Here is a 14,978-nt window from a genome sequence, read left to right on the forward strand (position 1 = left end):
GTTTAACCCCTCGTGGTGACTGAATGCACTCGGGCCTCGTAAGGACTCAGCTGGGACTCCGCTGCGCTCCGCTCTCGTAGGCAACAAAAGTTCTAAGGAATGAGTTTCCTCAAGGTACCATAATCCTAAACCAGCGACTATAAGAACCCCAAATATCATTACAAAAATACAGCAATACATTTTCGGGGCACAGGCATTTTGTCCATTGTCCCGGTTGGTCACCCCCTTATTTACAAGTCCAATATGAGCGGCGGCGGTAGCAGGCATTGCAGTCTTCAAATGGAAACCCCAATGTTTGTTGCTGGCGACCCCCTGGTCGCGCGATTTCTTAGTCCTTCCACAACCCTAGCCAACAGAATCCCCTTTCTCAAAGTTGGGCAAAAGCAAGCCCTCAATGACTCTTTTGCTTCCTTGAATGCGCAGCCGAACCGTGCCGTATGTCTATCAGATGCACAGCAGAACCGTGCCGTATGTCTATTTTCTCGAACATAAGTGGTACCTGGCTGTTCCTGGTACTGATTGATCCGGAAACAATGTGTCGTCACTTCCCATTGGAAACAACGTGTCAGAGGCAAGTGAGGAGGCTGAATTTGAAACAGCCATTTCCGGGTGCAAAATTAGCGGAGAGTGTGGAGACAAAATGGCAGCTTCCCCAAGCATCCTGGGCTTAGAGATATTCTCCAACACACTCTCAGTGCTGCTTTCTGCTTACTGCTTTGGGATCATCAGTTGCAGTATCAAAGAGGGGTTCTGCTTCTTCTGTAGCGTGTGGCACAGGGTGAGGAAGTTTCTTGATGTGTGACGCGTGGATCCAGTTCTTTCGCCCAGCTACCCGCACCGCTGTCTGGCTGACCAACAGGACCTGGAATGGCCCACGCCAGCGAGGCGCGAGGTGCGCTCAAATGATTTGACGAGCACCCAGCTCCCCGGTCGTATGCCGTGGCCTGGGCCCTCATATCGCGGTAAATCAAATACAGGTTTTTAGTCAATTGGCTACAATAATCTGAAAGTAGTACATTTTCAACATTCTTCAAATTTCGACATTTTGGAAGATTCCAGATATTGGCAGGTCTCCCCGTTACCACCTCAAATGTAGAGAGCCCAGTCTTAGTTTGAGGGCTTGTACGCATGGCTAGTAACACGATCAGTAACGCGTCCGGCCATTTTAATTTGGTGCCGGCACACGTTTTAGCGAGCTTGTTCTTGATGATACCGTTGTGTCTTTCTACTAGTCCGGCGCTCTGAGGATGTCTGGCCGAATGGAACCATTTGTCAATTCGTAACGCTGTACATATCTGTATGATTACAGCGGCGACAAAATGTGGACCATTGTCCGACCAGATAACTCTCAGCAAACCGAACCGGGGAAGGTACTCCTTTAACATGGTTTTCGCAGTGGTCATGGCTGTAGCATTTTTAGTAGGGAAAGCCTCAACCCACTTACTAAAGGCACAAATGACCACAAGGACATATTTTAGATTGTTGCATTGTTCCATTTCAATAAAATCAAAGTGGATTGCTTCGAATGGGACAGAGGGTGGCCCAAAACTTCCCTTTGTGGTTGCTGTCCCCTTTCCCACATTATGTTGTAGGCAAATCATACAGTTCTGGACGTAATGCTGAGCAATTTTTGAAATGTTGTCGTTTACCCAAACTTTTTCTAACATTTTCGTCATCTGCTGGGCACACACATGCGTAGGACCGTGTGCCATTACAACCATCATCATCACATAAGCATCAGGAAGTAGCCATTTTCCATCAACCGTGTCCACCAAACACCCATCAGCATCAAGTTTTCACAAGCCCTCAGCACACCTTTTGGATTCTTCTAATGTGGCATCGGCTTGGATATCCCGTACAGACCCAACGCCCTCATCCATTACATATGCATTTTCAGTCTCCCTTGAAACATATATCTCTGTAAAGAGATCAGTGGCAGTTTGTCTAGCTATTTGATCAGCGAAAGCATTCCCTTTTCCAATATTATCTACAATCTTTCGATGTGCTGCACATTTTACAACTGTTAACTGAGTAGGGAGCGCAAGCACTCAGAATAGTTGCACTATTAGGGAGCCATGATCTTGGTGCCATGCGAGGTTAGGAACCCTCTTTCCAACCAAAGTCTCCCAAATTTGTGAACCACCCCAAAGGCATACTGACTATCAGTATATATATTTACTATAAGCCCTTCGGAAAGTTCACAAGCTCGGGTTATGCTATAATCTCTGCGGCCTGCGCAGAATTATGCGTAATTCTCTTAGTTTCCACAACCGTGCTCAATGTAGTGATTGCATAAGCGGCTGTGGATGTACCATCCGGAAGTTTAAAGCAGGAGCTGTCACAAAACAGCTTTCCTTGTGGATTATCCAAAGGGGTATCTTTCAAATCGAACCTGCCCTTTGTTTCTTGCTCGGTCGTATACAAACAATCATGTGATTCTTCATCGCCGCAAGTAGTATCTTGCGGAAAAGGTAGGAGTTCAGCCGGGTTAAGGACTCAACACCTCTTAATTTGAATGTGAGGGGCAAACAAGATCAATTCATATCTCGTCAACCGTGCGGAAGTGAGGTGTTGCGTTTGAGTTCGGTTCAATAGAACATCTACAGAGTGAGGCACCATCAGGGTCAGATCATGGCCTAGGACCATTCCCTCACTCTGTTTTACAGACGCGGCAGCAGCAGCGACAGCGCGCAAACATCTTGGCAAAGCGCATACTACAGGATCAAGGGCGGAGGAATAGTAACCGCATGGCCTATTCTTCCCTCCATGCTCCTGCGTTAATACAGCCAAAGCACATCCATCACATTCATGCACAAACAATACAAAGGCATTTTCATAGTTTGGTGTGCCCAAAACTGGTGCAGAGCATAACGCAGTCTTAAGCAAGTCAAACGATTGCTGGTGTTCCGAGGTCCATGGCAACGGTGAAGAAATGCCCTTCTTCGTCAAGGCCAGCATCGGTTTTATCACCAGTGAAAAATGTGGGATCCACAACCCACAGTAAGAAGCCATACCTATCAAGGCCTAAATTCCTTCTGCGTATTTGGGACAGACATGCCAGAAATGTGTTTTATTCTTTCAGGTGTCAATCTTCTTCCCTCCCTTTACAGGAGATAGCCTAAATAGGCGTCCTCCTGACAACAATATTGAAATTTTTTAAGCGAAGCTTTGTGACCATGCTTAGCTAGATGAATAAGTAATAACACAGTGCCCTGCTTACAGGCACTCTCAGAGTCAGCAGCCAGAAGCAAATCATCAACGTACTGAAGCAAAGTACAGGTAGAGGGCAATTCAAGGGTATCAAGTTGTTCTTTCAAACCCCTACTATAAATACTAGGACTCTCTGTGTACCCTTGAGGTGCACGAGTAAATGTAAACAAGCATCACCCTAAGGTGAACACGAACAAATATCTACTATCCTTGTGTATAGGAATACTAAAGAACGCATTCTTTAAGTCCACAACACTAAAGTAAGTAGCTGTAGCTGGAATCATGGTTAGGATTGTCGTCACATCAGGCACAATTGGAAATTGCGGTGCACAACTTCATTAATGGCACGTAAATCAATTATAAAACAGAATGGATTACATTATCGCCTTTCTTGTACACGGGTAAAATCGGACTATTACACAAACTTCCTGAAATTTCTTCAATCACACCGCGATGCACAAAATCGGAAACAATACATTTCAAAGCTTGCTCGCCCTCAACCGAAATCTCATAATGGGGAATGCGTGGCAGCTCAATTCCATGTTTCAAAACTATCTTAACAGGCTCAATCTGTAAAAAACCGACATCATTGTCGTCGACAGCCCACAAGCTCTCTGGTACATCAATGAATTCAAGAGGCAAAGGTCTAGCGAAAAATTGCGAGGCAGAAGATTGCTGTGGTGAAATCGTCAAGCGCACTCCATCAGAAGAACAATAAATCACTGCATTTAATTCTTTTAACAAATTCAACCCCAGCAAGTTCTCCCCACAATCCGAGGTCAACAGAAAAGGACACTGGTCCATAAAGGGACCCAAAGAAATAGGTACCGGCATAGAAACCAGACAAACAACTGGTGTACCGGAAAACCCTACAGAAACATTGGTTGCCCTGACAGTGGAATGTTTGGAACCCGTGAATGATCAATGGAACACTTCTGTGCTCCAGTGTCTAACAAAAACTGATGTTTCCTATTTCCCACCATCATTTCAACGTAGGGACCTTTCTGATTGACGGGAATAGGTGTAGGTTCCAAACCCTGCTTCGGGCAATCCTAAAGAAACAGAATATTATCAAAAGGAAGCTCTTCAGATAAATATGCAGCAGAAGGATGATCAAATATATTCCTAGTGTCCGCACTTAGAGTCTGTTTGTCTTGCGAAAAATGTTGTTGAGGGTCCTGTGTAAACTAACCTCTACCAGGGCCCCCTATGCCCGCGCGACCTCTGGATCGCCTACCCACATTACCAAATGTATTATTCGACCTCTGTTGAAGGACGGGGCATTGTGCTCGCCAATGACCCTCTCGACGACAATAAGCACATTGATTAATATTCACAGGACCCAAGGGCACATTCCCCTGCGGAACATACTGACCTCTAACCTGATAGTTACCTCCTCTGGGGCCCCTAACAATTTACAGCAATAGCACCTTAGTTTTTAAATCGCCTTTCCATTTTTCAATCCTATCTTTTTCAGTATTGACACGGTTCTCATAGTACTGAGCCATGTGCAGTACTTCTGATTGTGATTTTGCCTGCCAAGCACTCTCAGAAGACATAATCTGTGACTGGATGTCAGGCAGTAATCCACGTACAAATTTGTCCACAAATAATCTTTTCCCAGACTCTGTGCCTAAGTCTTGTCCACTGAAATCTGAGAATACCTGTTCGAACCGACTAAAGAACACGGTAGCACCTTCAGACTTTCCTTGGACACAGGCCGTAAACTTGTCCCAAATAATTCTTTTTTCGGGAATTATGGTTTTTAATTTAGCAATTATTCTATCAGGCAGAGTTAATATCACCTGTTGTGGTCTTTCCCCAGCTGGCCTTTCCCCATTGAGTCTAGTTATATTCGCCCATGTAGCTCCCAACCCAGGTACATCGTCAATAGTTCTAACTTGTTTCCATAAATCTACAGGCAGGAGTACAGGAAACAACAAATCAATGTCACCTAAGGTGAACACTGAGGATTGCAAAACAGATTCCATATCTTTATAAAACCCTGTCTGATTTTTCCTAATATCAGGAATAGATTGTCTAATGGTGTTCACTTGCTGTCGTGAAAACGGGACGTGAACAAACTGTGATACATAATGTGCGGGAATGTTCACAGAGATTATACCCTGTGCAGCATCGGCCGCAACCTCAATCTTCAGGACAAATGTCGGAGGAACCTCTCTCATAGGCAACTGAGATGTAGGCAACTCCGAATGCTTACTAAGCAACAGAGCCAAGTCGAGCGCTAAAGCAGTCGAAGAAGTGTCAAGTGAAAAAGCTCTCTTATAAATGTTCAATAACTCTGTGGGACAACTAATCTTCCTTTTTACACATTCATCCTGCAGGTACTCTACCATTACCTGTATCACTTTCCTCTGCATTTCCAACGTATATTGACTATATGTGTCATATACCTCAACTGGAGTTATCGATATGTCTGAAATCGATCTAATCGCATCTTTCTTACAAATTCGCATTTCCTCCGATAACGGTTTACGACACGGAAGGAACCGTTTCTGTACATACATATTTTCCTCTTCGTCATCCTCATTCTGTATCCTTCCTAACTCCTTTCTATACCCAAGTAACCTCTCGACATGCTCATTTACCTTCTCCACAGTGTCTCTGGAAAGTGCTAAAGTATTTAGATCCCTTAACCCTTGCGGAACATCCGCAATATTTAATCTTCCCCACATTATACTTAACTGAATCCCTAAACCTTCAATAAAACATTTTTCTCAGGAAAATTGTCCGCATTAAAAAGTGTGGAAAAAACGCTATCTTGATCATCCTTCTCCATACAATGCTTAGCCCATGCAATTAAGGGAGCAGGCAAATTCGATGGAGGTACTATAACTGGTACGATAAAAAAGAGGCAGAGGAGCAGGTGGAGGGACAAAAACCGGAGGAGTAGGAACAACAGGTTGAGTAGGAAGAGCAGGAATAACAGCAGGAAGAGGTACAGCTGCAGGAAGAGGAACATACGGAGGTGGCGCAGAGGCACCAGGCCTTCGTTCATTTAATATTTTATCAATAAACTCATCAGAAACATAAAGATCTTTGGAAGGATAGATTTTCTGAATACCAAGTGAGAAAGCCCTTTCCATAATTTTAGCCCACTCAGACTGTTTATCCAGGTCATATAACAACGCTTTTTCGGCATTCGTTTTATGAAGGCACACATGTTTCTCTCTACTCTTAAGATGTTGTAACACTTCTTTTTTCCAATTCTGTAAAACATCAAATGCTGCAGATCTAGCCTTTTTCTTTAACAAGACTGAATCCAAATATTCAATGCGAGGGATCTCAAAACTACCATTGATTGGCCACTGAAGTTCGGAGGCATGCCTGGTTTGTCTGTGCCAAACATCATTAAATACTATACTTCCAATGCCATGCTTACAGTACATAGTACATGCCGGCGACCCCTCCTGTGGTGCCGGACGGCTAAATTCCAATGATTGTCTATCACTGTGGAATAATGCCCTAAAGCAGGTAGACAATTTCCCAGGCATATCTGAAATTCTTGGTGTTACCTGGTCAATAATTGTGTCTGCAGATGCAATGCGCCAAAATTCAAATTGTCAGGATTGAATTAAGAATCGGGTCACGACTCACCTGACCAAACCTAAGGAGGACCGATCGGTACTTCTAAGAATCTTCCCTAACTAATCTTACCTTGTGTATGGTGATTTCGGCAAATCTGCCCGCCTCGATAAGTGGACCCTCGTCAAGGTGCCATCTCAGACCACAGGCTAATCGTCCAGGGATCGGGTCGTGCAGCGCTGCTGAGGTGTCGTGTCTCATCCAGGGTCCCCTTTCTTTTTGTCACACGGTCCGATCCCGGTCCGATAGCGTGTCAACCTTCAACAATCCGGCATCAATCTTGCGCCAACTATTCGGGCGCCAACTGTGAAAACAGAAATAAAATATCGAGGCTGAGTACCCCAAAAGGAAATACACCGAACACGGGTTACAAAGGAACATACAAAGTACTTTATTCTCTACTGAATTCAATTACAAAAACAGTGCAAAGTCAGATAGCTATCGGCCCTCAGTACAACACAACGAACTCCAGCGTGGTTCAGTGTGTTCAGTGAGAGACGTTGTACATTAGAATGCATTCGCTTTTTATACATTTTGTGGGCACTATGTCCAGCCCCACTTCAGGTTAATATTCTACTTTATACATCACCAATTCTAAGGTTCGTGCCGAGTTTCAAATAACCGCATATAACTGGTTTGTCTTTCATACATGTAACAACAAGTGTATGCATTAACTGTGTATTCTAAAGTTTCGCATGCAGGCCTTCTTAAACATAAATACAATGTAGTAAGACAGATGTTCTTCGTTCAGTATGTAAACACATTGGCCCTCATTCTGACTCAGGCATTAAGGGGTTTACGGCGCCGTAAACGGCGCCGACCCTCAACGCCTGATTACAAGGTTCCCTTTGCGGGATGGCTTTTAATGGCTGCTTTTTTGCAGCCGTTAAAATCCATGCCGCAAAGGGACCTTGGCGATAATTACGGCACCGTAATTTACGGTGCCGTAATTATCGCCTTTCCCCATTCCCTTTATGCCCTATGGGGCGAAAATGGGAATGGGGAAGGGTAAAATGGGAAATGGGGATTTACCGCCCCACTCACCTTGGAATGGGGCGGTAAATCCGCCAACCACCATGGCGTAGTTTACGCCATGGTGGTAAGGGTACGACCCAGGCGGTAACTTACCGCCTGGGTCGTAATGAGGGCCATTATCTCAATATATGCTCTTGGATTAGTTTCATCGCACGAGTGATCCCTTTACACATAGGTCAACGAAGGACGAGGTCTCAGTTCATGACCTCAACAAGTGGCCTGCAGGCAGATTACACATTAGCTATGTACAGAGGTCAAGACGGCCATTTTGTATTTTGCAATGACATTGTCCACCATTTTAGCTCACAGGGGACTTTTCCACAACAAATCCTAAATGGCGGTTTAACCTAAAATGGCGGCCTACATAAATTAAAGTTCAGGACCTTGCAAAACAGATTTCTCTCGCAAGCGACTTTCGAGCAGCTTGGTGTAGGCCAATATTAAATATATTTTTTACAATAGGAGGCACAAAATACTTTCTATTCCAACACTTCTTGCTCTTCTCCCAGGTTTCTGAGTTATGCAGATGGGTGTGAATGCTTCCAGGCTGGGTGTGTCCTTCTAAATCTCCTCCCAAGGTTTATGAGTTATGCAGATGGGTGTGAAGGCTTTCGGGCTGGGTGTGTCCTTCTTAATCTTCTCTCAGGCTTATGAGTTATGCAGATGGGTGTGAAGGTTTCCAGGCTAGGTGTGTCCTTCTTAATCTTGTCCCAGGTTTATCAGATATGCAGATCGGTGTGAATGCTTCCAGGCTGGATGTGTCCTTCTTAATCTCCTCCCAAGGTTTATGAGTTATGCAGATCGGTGTGAAGGCTTCCGGGCTGGGTGTGTCCTTCTTAATCTTCTCCCAGGTTTATGAGTTATGCAGATGGGTGTGAATGCTTCCAGGCTGGGTGTGGCCTTCTTAATCTCCTCCAAAGTTTTATGAGTTATGCAGATGGGTGTGAAGGCTTCCGGCTGGGTATGTCCTTCTTAATCTTCTCCCAGGTTTCTGAGTTATGCAGATGGGTGTGAATGCTTCCAGGCTGGACGTGTCCTTCTTAATCTTCTCCCAGGTTTATGAGTTATGCAGATGGGTGTGACGGCTTGTGTGCTGGGTGTGTCCTTCTTAATCTCCTCCCAAGGTTTATGAGTTATGCAGATGGGTGTGAAGGCTTCTGGGCTGGGTGTGTCCTTCTTAATCTTCTCCGAGGTTTATGAGTTATGCAGATGGGTGTGAAGGCTTCTGGTCTGGGTGTATCCTTCTTAATCTTCTCCCAGGTTTATGAGTTATGCAGATGGGTATGAAGGCTTCTAGGCTAGGTGTGTCCATCTTGATTTTCTGCCAGATGTATGAGCTATGTAGAAAGGTGTGAATACTTCCAGGCTGGATGTGTCCTTCTTATCTTTCCCCAAGATGAATGAGTTATGTAAATGGCTATGAATACTCCCAGCCTTGGCTTGTCCTTCTTTATCTTCTCCCAGGGTTTGTGAGTTATGGAGATGAATGTGAATGCTTCTAGCCTGGAAGCGTCCTTTCAGAGTAAAATCCACTTCTGAAATCATTCACGTTGGAAGCAATGTCCAATCCCAGATTTCCAGCAAATGTGCATGATTCATGTGTTCAGGTCCAGGTTCTACCCTGGGCATTCAGATGTCTCTGCCCCGAGACACCTCATCAACCTTCCAGCCTGCCGCACACCTTCACATTTCTGCCACTCAGGTTGCCACAAGTTTAAGGACATATTTCCCTTTGGCTCTGTTGGGAGAAATTGTAAACAAGAATCATAAATAGAATTCCTATCTAAAATATCTATATTTGGATTAAGAACATTCAAGTGGTTATATTGATGAGCTGTAAGACATCCTAAAACATAGAATCATTGCAAATGAATCTTGATTGCTGTGAACTGTCTTGTTGATGCATTGTATTCTAACCCAATGTGATATCAAGTAGCGTATTGCAGACCTCCATCGAGGCATCCTATTTGGGTAATGTGTATGCACATGCCTTAGCCGTCATTGGACCATTTCAGTGCTGCTACGCTCAGAATTTGAATTTGATTACCATGCCTGATCTGTTAGCACATCTTTCATCCATCATCTTCATAAACCTTCAGTGTCTTCCGTAAATCATAAAGATGAAAAATGCCATGGAAAAAAACAGGCCCTATCTTTTTCAACAAAACCTACATATCCATCTTCAAAGGAGCACCCACTGCCAAGAGAGTCCTTGTGTGTTCTACTCCTGTGCCCATCCTTTTACTTCCATGCTGCCTTCCTTGCCTGGCACACCTTAGTCCTGTGCAATATTCCCCATAAACTCATCTTGCTTGCCTCACACTCTGTTCATGTACCACTCATGGGAGCATCATATCTTTTCATCCCTTACTCATAATGCCCTCTACGATGCCATATTTGCTGAACGGTTAATGACGATGTACATATGCCTCAACTCTAACCAAATCTTTTTGTCCACATAAATATAGGAACACAATCCAGAACACCAGCTCCAACTGGAAGAGCAGATTCTGCAGGAAGAGCTGCTCGATGAGGAATACCAGCTGCACCTTGAAGACCATCTCCAGCAGGAAGACGAGGTCCAACAAGATGACTAGGTCCTCCAGGAAGACCAGCTCTACCAAGAAGACCAGTTCCACAAAATATACTAGCTCCAATAACAAGACCAACTCCACCAAGAAGAGCAGCTCTACCTGAAAGACCAGCTCCAACAAGACCATATCCACCAAGAACAGCAGCTCCACCAAGAAGAGCAGCTCCACCAAGTAGACCAGCTCTACCAAGAAGACCAGCTCCACCAAAAATACTACCTCCACTAACAAGACCAACTCCACCAAAAAGAGCAGCTCCACCAGGAATACCAGCTCCACCAACAAGACCAACTCCACCAAGAAGAGCAGTTCCACCAGGAGGACCAGCTCCAAAAACAAGGCCAGCTCCACCAACAGCAGCATATCTACCAAGAAGAACAGCTGCACCAAGTAAACTAGCTCTACCAAGAAGACCAGCACCACCAAGAAGACCAGCTCCACCAAAAATACTAGCTCTACTAACAAGACAAACTCCACCAAAAGAGCAGCTCTACCAGGAAGACCAGCTCCACTAACAAGACCAACTCCACCAAGAAAAACAGCTCCACCAGGAAAACTAGCTCCACCAACAAGACCAACTCCACCAAGAAGAGCAGTTCCACCAGGAAGACAAACTCCAACAAGATAGCTCCAACAAGAAAAGCATATCTACCAAGAAGAACAGCTGCACCAAGTAAACTAGCTCTACCAAGAAGATCAGCACCACCAAGAAGACCAGCTCCACCAAAAATACTAGCTCCACTAACAATACCAACTCCACCAAGAAGAGCAGCTTCACCAGGAAGACCAGCTCCAACAAGACCAGATCCACCAAGAAGAGCAGCCACACCAGGAAAACTAGCTCCACCAACAAGACCAACTCCAACAAGAAGAGCAGCTCTACCCCGAAGACAAGCTCCAACAACAAGACAAGCTCCAACAAGAAAAGCATATCTACCAAGAAGAACAGATGCACCAAGTAAACTAGCTCTACCAAGAAAACCAGCACCACCAAGAAGACCAGCGCCACCAAAAATACTAGCTCCACTAACAATACCAACTCCACCAAGAAGATCTCCACCAGGAAAACTAGCTCCACTAACATTACCAACTCCACCAAGAAGAGCATCTTCACCAGGAAGACCAGCTCCAACAAGACCAGATCCACCAAGAAGAGCAGCTACACCAAAAAGAGCAGCTCCACCAGGAAAAATAGCTCCACCAACAAGACCAACTCCACCAAGAAGAGCAGCTCCACCATGAAGACAAGCTCCAACAACAAGACAAGCTCCAACAAGAAAAGAATATATACCAAGAAGAACAGCTGCACCAAGTAAACTAGCTCTACCAAGAAGACCAGCACTACCAAGAAGACCAGCTCCACCAAAAATACTAGCTCCACTAACAATACCAACTCCACCAAGAAGAGCAGCTCCACCAAGAAGATGCATCAGTAAGACATGTTTCACCCACAAAAATAAATCTACTCACTGATTGGAGAATGCTCTTGAAACATGCTCTCTGTGCTGGAGCAGTTGACAGGTTAAACAGTATTGAGTTCCTCTGGGGATCTGCAAAGCGCTGCATTCTTGCTTATACAATCTGTAATGCGAGGACTTGTCTTTGTGTTGTTACACTATTGCACTCAGCGTAACTTTTGGCTGTGGACTCGCAACTTTCTCAGATTTACAGAAAGCGAGGACAGACTCTCTGATACCAGCAGATCATGCTCTGATTGTATACCCAACTGCTGTGAACAGGACACCGAATGAAAATAGGAAGAGGAACGCACCATTCAAAATACACAAGTAGGGGATCCAGCCAGCGGTTGGGTGTGGATGTGCCAAATGATTACCTGATGATGTCTGGAAAGTGGATCCATTGCAAGCCACCTGTAGACATGTCAAAGAATGATCCACTGTCATAAAGCCATCCATCGTCAGCCAGCGTAGAAAGATTATCCCAAATCTCCATTTATGCAAGGACATTTGAAAAGATTTTAAGATAAAATGTACAGGATCCACGGTTCCATTCCTCACGCATGTTGTGCTGCCCAACACTCTGGCATGTATGTTGCTGTTTGATGAAGGGGCCTTTCTAATATTAATAAGATGAAAGTGCTGGAAACAGTTCTGGCAATTTAGAGGCGGAGCGAGTTACTCACCTTTCACAACAGTAGCAAGGGCTGGCTCAGGAGGATAGCTCAGGGGGAACGCTCTCACCTTGGAAGCAAGGCGATGCTCGGAACAACGCAGGTTATATCCCTGGGTCTGCGCTTAGAAACCTCTGGGTAATTACAATTACCAGCTTCACTTCCAGAATTGGCAGGTAAACTGTGAGCAAAAGCAGTCTACAAATGAGTGGAGGGAGCCTGGTGAATTGGCCGGCTGGGCAGTGTGCAAGTCTGAGTAAGCACAAGCTGCAAAGTGCAGCCAGGCAGCCCAACCTTCCATTCAGCAAGGACGTACAGAGGACAGAGACACAGGCAGAGGAGAGGCGGGACTAGACATTAAATGCAATTAGCACCGAGAAAGACAATAGTCCTGGCATATGCAGAGGCATTCTATTGGCATTTGTCAGGCGTTGAAACTGCAGGCCCAAGTGCACGCTCCATATGCCATGTATTGTCATCTTATGCCCAAGTACTCACTCTATTTGACATGGTACTAATAGCATTTGCCAGCTACATGAGGACCACCGTCATATCAGGATGTCTAGCATATATCAGGTATTTTAGTCAAAATCCCAAATACCTGACAGTGGGCATCATTATGACTCAGGCGGTTGCCATGCCGGCCGCCAGATTCATGAACTTTCCGGCACCCGGGAAAGAGCAATTACCGGGGCATCACAGCCCCAGCGGACCCAGTAATTGCCCATTCCCGGGCGCCAGAAAAAAATGCTCCCCATTTCCATTTGAGTCCCATTGGGTGCATGGCCGAAGGACGTAGGCCATGCACCCAAGACTCTAGGCCCTGGCCACAACCACCGCAGCATTTCACACCCATAGATCACACCCATAACACTAAACATCTATCAAATATTTGCAAATCTACAGTTTGTGTACTGTTTGATTTGTATAGTTTGTACGTGAAGTTTTGGCTATGTCATGTCATTAAGATTGTAGATTTTGGTAACAAGCACTGCAGTATAACATATCCATGGAAGTAAACATTTGTATTGTGGTGTATGGTTAGATATTTGCTTCAATGGTTGTGTTATGGAGCAGTATTTATGACTTGTATTATACGGTTTCATTGTTTGTGATTGGATATATTTTTTTCATGACTTGGGTAACTGGAGCAGATATTATTTTTCAATTTCTGTGATAAAAGAAAAGATCATGTTAGTGTAGGTAGTTTATAAAAACTTATTACATTGCATAATAGACATTTCTGCTTTATTTCGACACTCATATTTAGTAGTTTACGAACCAGTGTACTGTGCAATTTGCTCAGTTTCTTTGTTTGCTGCTTAAATCATTGAGTCTGTGGAAAAAAAATCCATGTTGGATTAAAAAAAAACTTTTTTGTTATGGTACTATGGTACAGTACATTTCTTTCTTTGTTTTCAGTGTTTACTTGTTGTTTCAGGATAATGTTTTATTTGTTGGTTTGTTGCAGATTGTTAAATACCTGTTGTTGAATTGTGACCGGTTATAGTTTTATTTATATTCTCAAATTGCTAATCTATCTGTTGGTTTGTTGCAGATTCCTGGGGCAGTTAGATATATGTTGGCGTATTCTAACTGTTTATTTGTTGTTATATTTTAGTGGTATTAATGTATCTGTTTGGTTGTTGCAGAATCTTGGAGCAGTTAGATTCCTGTTGGCGTTTTGTAACAGTTTATAGTTTTCTAATTGAAGTTTTATTAATGTTTATGCACAGATTAGTTATTAATGGTATTGATTAATTTGTTTATTGTTGCAAAATCTTGGGTGCGTTAGATACCTGTTGCTGTATTCTAACTGTTTATTTCTTCTTATAATTTAGTGGTATTGATTTATTTGTTTGGTTGCTGCAGAATCTTGGGGCAGTTAGATACCTGTTGGCGTATTCTAACTGTTTATAGTTTTCTAATTGAAGTTTTGTTAATGTTTATGTACAGATTAGTTATTACATTTTGGTTTTATGAAGATTAAATAAGCGTGTATAAAATATGCTGGTAATCTCTGCTTTAGAGTAATGGTACTATTGTTACATTCGAACCATCCACAATTCTATTTTATATATGCAATGTAGTGACCTGCATTGGTTGTGGCTCCTGCGTGGTAGATTATACCTATTGTTGTGAAGGTTTTCTCACCAAGTGATACTTGACCATGTGTGAATCCAGTCAGCTTGCAGTTGTTTTTGGTACCATCTGCATTGTAACGTAGAAGCATTAGTATTACGTATTTACTATATGTTTGTATTTGTAAGGTGGAGCGATTATCTGAATTGCAGGTAGTAAATAGTCTGCCATGGTTTGCATTTTTTACAAGTTGCTGAAATGGAACTGATTCACAGTTAGGTATGGATACATACACGAAGCGTTCATTAGAGATTGGTTCCTGT

General features: G+C 43.8%; 1 protein-coding gene across 1 annotated transcript; it reads right to left on the minus strand.

Moving 5' to 3' along the window:
• Positions 1–10,259: 10,259 nt before the first annotated feature.
• On the minus strand, positions 10,260–10,805 carry LOC138568889 (uncharacterized). Its single transcript, XM_069646670.1, has one exon. The coding sequence runs from the start codon at positions 10,803–10,805 to the stop codon at positions 10,260–10,262; it is 546 nt and encodes a 181-aa protein (XP_069502771.1).
• Between the last annotated feature and the right edge of the window lie 4,173 nt (positions 10,806–14,978).

This window comes from Ambystoma mexicanum, chromosome 2q, assembly GCF_040938575.1.
Source record: "Ambystoma mexicanum isolate Mex_15411 chromosome 2q, UKY_AmexF1_1, whole genome shotgun sequence".
Lineage (NCBI taxonomy): Eukaryota > Metazoa > Chordata > Amphibia > Caudata > Ambystomatidae > Ambystoma > Ambystoma mexicanum.